Source organism: Chelonoidis abingdonii, chromosome 6, assembly GCF_003597395.2.
Source record: "Chelonoidis abingdonii isolate Lonesome George chromosome 6, CheloAbing_2.0, whole genome shotgun sequence".
Lineage (NCBI taxonomy): Eukaryota > Metazoa > Chordata > Testudines > Testudinidae > Chelonoidis > Chelonoidis abingdonii.
In genome coordinates, this window is record NC_133774.1 from 39,326,227 (window position 1) to 39,329,872 (window position 3,646).

General features: G+C 38.9%; 1 protein-coding gene across 1 annotated transcript in view; it reads right to left on the reverse strand.

Moving 5' to 3' along the window:
* The window catches only part of PDE4D (phosphodiesterase 4D), a 654,671-nt gene extending 651,547 nt beyond the window's left edge, over positions 1-3,124 (reverse strand). The window contains exon 1 of the mRNA XM_075066967.1: positions 2,459-3,124. Within this exon, the coding sequence (XP_074923068.1) occupies positions 2,459-2,730 (272 nt within the window). The 5' untranslated portion in view covers positions 2,731-3,124. The remainder of the gene's footprint in view (positions 1-2,458) is intronic.
* Between the last annotated feature and the right edge of the window lie 522 nt (positions 3,125-3,646).

The window sequence follows — 3,646 nt, forward strand, 5'->3', positions numbered from 1 at the left end:
TTGCACCCCCGGCCGACCTCAGCCAGGGGCACCCATGATAGCAGCAGACAGTTCAGAACGACAGATAACCGTCATCTTACTGCCAATTTACAATGGCAGCAGACGGTACAGAACGACTGATAACCGTCTCTATCATGCAAAAGCAAACAAATGTTGCTGTGTAGTGCTGCTGTAACGCCTCTGTTAGCGGCATCCAGTACACATATGGTGACAGTAAAAAACAAAAAAAAAGCTGAACGGGCTCCATGGTTGCCGTGCTATGGCGTCTGCCAGGGCAATCCAGGGAAAAAGGGCGAGAAATGATTGTCTGTCGTTGTTTTCCCAGAGAAAGGAATGAGTGACATTTACCCAGAACCACCCGCGACAATGATTTTTGCCCCATCAGGCGCTGGGATCTCAACCCAGAATTCCAAGGAGCGGGGGAGACTGCGGGAACTATGGGATAACTACAGAATAGCTACCCACAATGCAACGCTCTGGAAATCAACACTAGCCTTGGACCATGGACGCACACCGCCGAATTAATGTGCTTAGTGTGGCCACGTGCACTCGACTTTATACAATCTGTTTTACGAAACCGGTTTATGTAAAAATCGGAATAATCCCGCAGTGTTGACGTACCCAGAGAGAAAGAAACTCTGTAGTCAGACAACTGGGCACTCAGCTAGGAAGGGAGACACCCAGATTCTAATTCCTGCTCCAATGAGTTGAGTTATACAAAGCTGAACAGCTTCAACAGGAGAGTCAATTATGAGATACTGAGCATTCTCCATTGCTCAACTTCTTACAAGTTTATTATAAAAAACAAAACAAAACAAAAACCCTGTATTTTCTTTGTTGACTTTTCTTGGCAAATTAATTTTGGTTTCAACCTTTGTTGAAACATTTCTATCCAAGTTCTGTTTTTACTTTGATCTACTCATTTAAAAGCTGATTACCAAGTTGTTGAACCCATAACTAAGATGAACAGTTTGATATTTTTGGGATTTTATGTATATTGATCAAGGGAAAAAGACATTTCTTAATTTTATTTAGTTTTCTCTAACACATTTGTAATGCCTTCTTATCAGGTACATGTCTTTGAAAACAAACATTCCTAAACTTTGAAAACATTGTTTTCCTCTCCTCTCCAAGGAGCAGTAACATTCCCCAGTGGAAAGGTACTCTGTTATTCTAATTCAGGTCTTAACAAGCACCCTGTATAACAGCAGTGTTTTTTTTTCTTCTCCATGCCTCCCTGAATCTTACTTGTTTTTTGTTTGTTTTTTTTCCTCAACACTATATCCACACACTTCACTAATTACTTTGTCATCTTCCTACAGTAATGTCTAAATCCCTTTTCTGGTAGCTATGCTGCATTCATGTTCATTTTAATATGTATTGTTGATTCTGATTAGGCCCTAGACACGTTTTACCATTTCTATATTAAATGCACTTTCTGTTATGCTCACATATGCGCGCACACACCCACACACACACCATAGTGCATAAACATAACATATGGCTATGTTCTGCAATTAATTTCATTCAACTAATGAAATCAACATTACTGATCAAAACATGCCACCCTTTATCATCACTTTCTGCTCTAAGCTTATTTCCTTTACACTAATCCCACAAAGAAAAGATAGCACATATCAAAGATGACAAGACCATCACAACAAATATCAGTGCATTATTTCTGGAAGTGCAAGAATACAATAGATATAATTTTGAAAGATAAATGTGAAAGCATACTACCAATACACAGAGGGATTCAATGCATATGAATGTTTTTCCATCTAACTAACCACACACATCAAAAGAGCATTCCAGTGATAAATATTTAACACGGGGAATTACTTTTTGTCTTTTCCTGTATTTACTACAATAATTATTTTAACAAGAACAACTACTCCATACACAGGACCTAGCCCCTTCTGCTACTACAAAGTTCTACTAAATTTGAACGCAATGGAGATCTAGTCTTAGATAATCTACTTAGATTATAAATATGACAATTTTAAAAAAAAAATAAAATCACACACACATAAATCTCTGCCTAGTCACTCTGACTTGAACAGCAAAGAGTCAAATAAATGTCCTTTTTATTATCCTTGTATGAATGGCTGGGGGCGGGAGAGGAGCAGAGAAGGAAATTTCCTAAGAAAACCAGAGAGAAAAAGTAATCCTGACACCAACATTGTGTATTCTCATTTTATATCTAGAATAGAATGTACTACGATAAACTTCAAACCTGTAGTCAACTTTGAGTGACTGGCACTCTTAAACCATTCCTAATACTAATCCGAAAGATTCCAGATTTACTATGAATTATTCTACAGTTTATGGAATAACGTTGGAACAATACAGATAAAAAAAATAAAAGCTTCCTGTGCAAAAGTAAGCACTGCGCTGCTGCAGAGATAAAAAGTTAACCCTATGTGTAATCTCTTCTGTCAATGTGCACAATTCTTACCATGTATGCGCCACAGTGAAACGCCGCTGTTTTGGTATGTTGCTATTCAAAAGCATCCTGCGTAAGAGCCTTGGAGAATTTCTCGGAGAAATGACTGGAGATAACCTGGGTGAAACAGATGAAGGCTTCCTGGATGTCTTGGACTTTTCATGCTGCAACAGGTTTTCCCTCAAGGTCTTTACAAGATCCTCGTTCAGCCATGGATTTTGGCACTGTGGACTATCAACTTCAGGTACAGTCAAGGTGTTTGGGCTTGTTGTCTGCTGAGCCATATTCCCCAAGTAGCTTTAATAATACAGTAATATGATATTTGTTTTGGTTGTTTAAAATATTTCCTTGTTAATTCAGTTCCAGAGAACCGTGCAGAGCTTCTACTCCGGCTCAGCCTATTCTGTTTTCAACATGGTGTTGCCTGCCCTCAGCGTCTCTTTATAGATAATGATCTGCAAAGAAAAACACAACGAACTCCTCTACAGAAACCTATTAAGCATTAGCACTCCTCTGACAATCCCGTTGCCAAAGATCACTTACTTGCTATCATTGCAAATGAACATGGAGGAAGAAACTGCGTTAGCACGGCTTTCTGTTAGAGCTACAAAGCTGCCTGTTAAACTATTGGAACTAACGCGCGGCAGCTGCTTGAGCGCCTTCTGGCTATGCGCATACAAAGTGCTAGGAGGAGGGCTTAAACATCAGATGCGTGTCCGTATTGTTTGTTATTCTTTCCGTTTGCTTATTCCTGAATCTTAAAATGGGCTGAAAGGAGAGGTGGGGGAATGCTGAACATCTTCCTCCTCCCCGCCACTCTCATCTACAATGTTTATTTTTGCAATCCCATCACTCACCGAAAAAAAATTGCAAAACATTTTTAAGGTTAACAAACAAGCACCAGGACAAAATAAATATTAAAAAAGTCCACTGATTTTCTACACTACAATCGCTTACCTAAACAAGACTGCAGAGAAGAACAATATGTTAATCTTCTGCAATAATACAAAAGAACGTGAAATTGCTTTGTCCTATACACACAACAGGTTCTGATTTCCCCAAGGACTATTTAATTAGGTGTTCTTAAAGTCACAGGTCAATACATCTTCCTATGTCCCCACAACTACTTAATCTGGAAGATAATTCCTATTCCTTTGTACAGTTAGTGAGCGCTGAAAATTGCCCTATTATGTAATACAG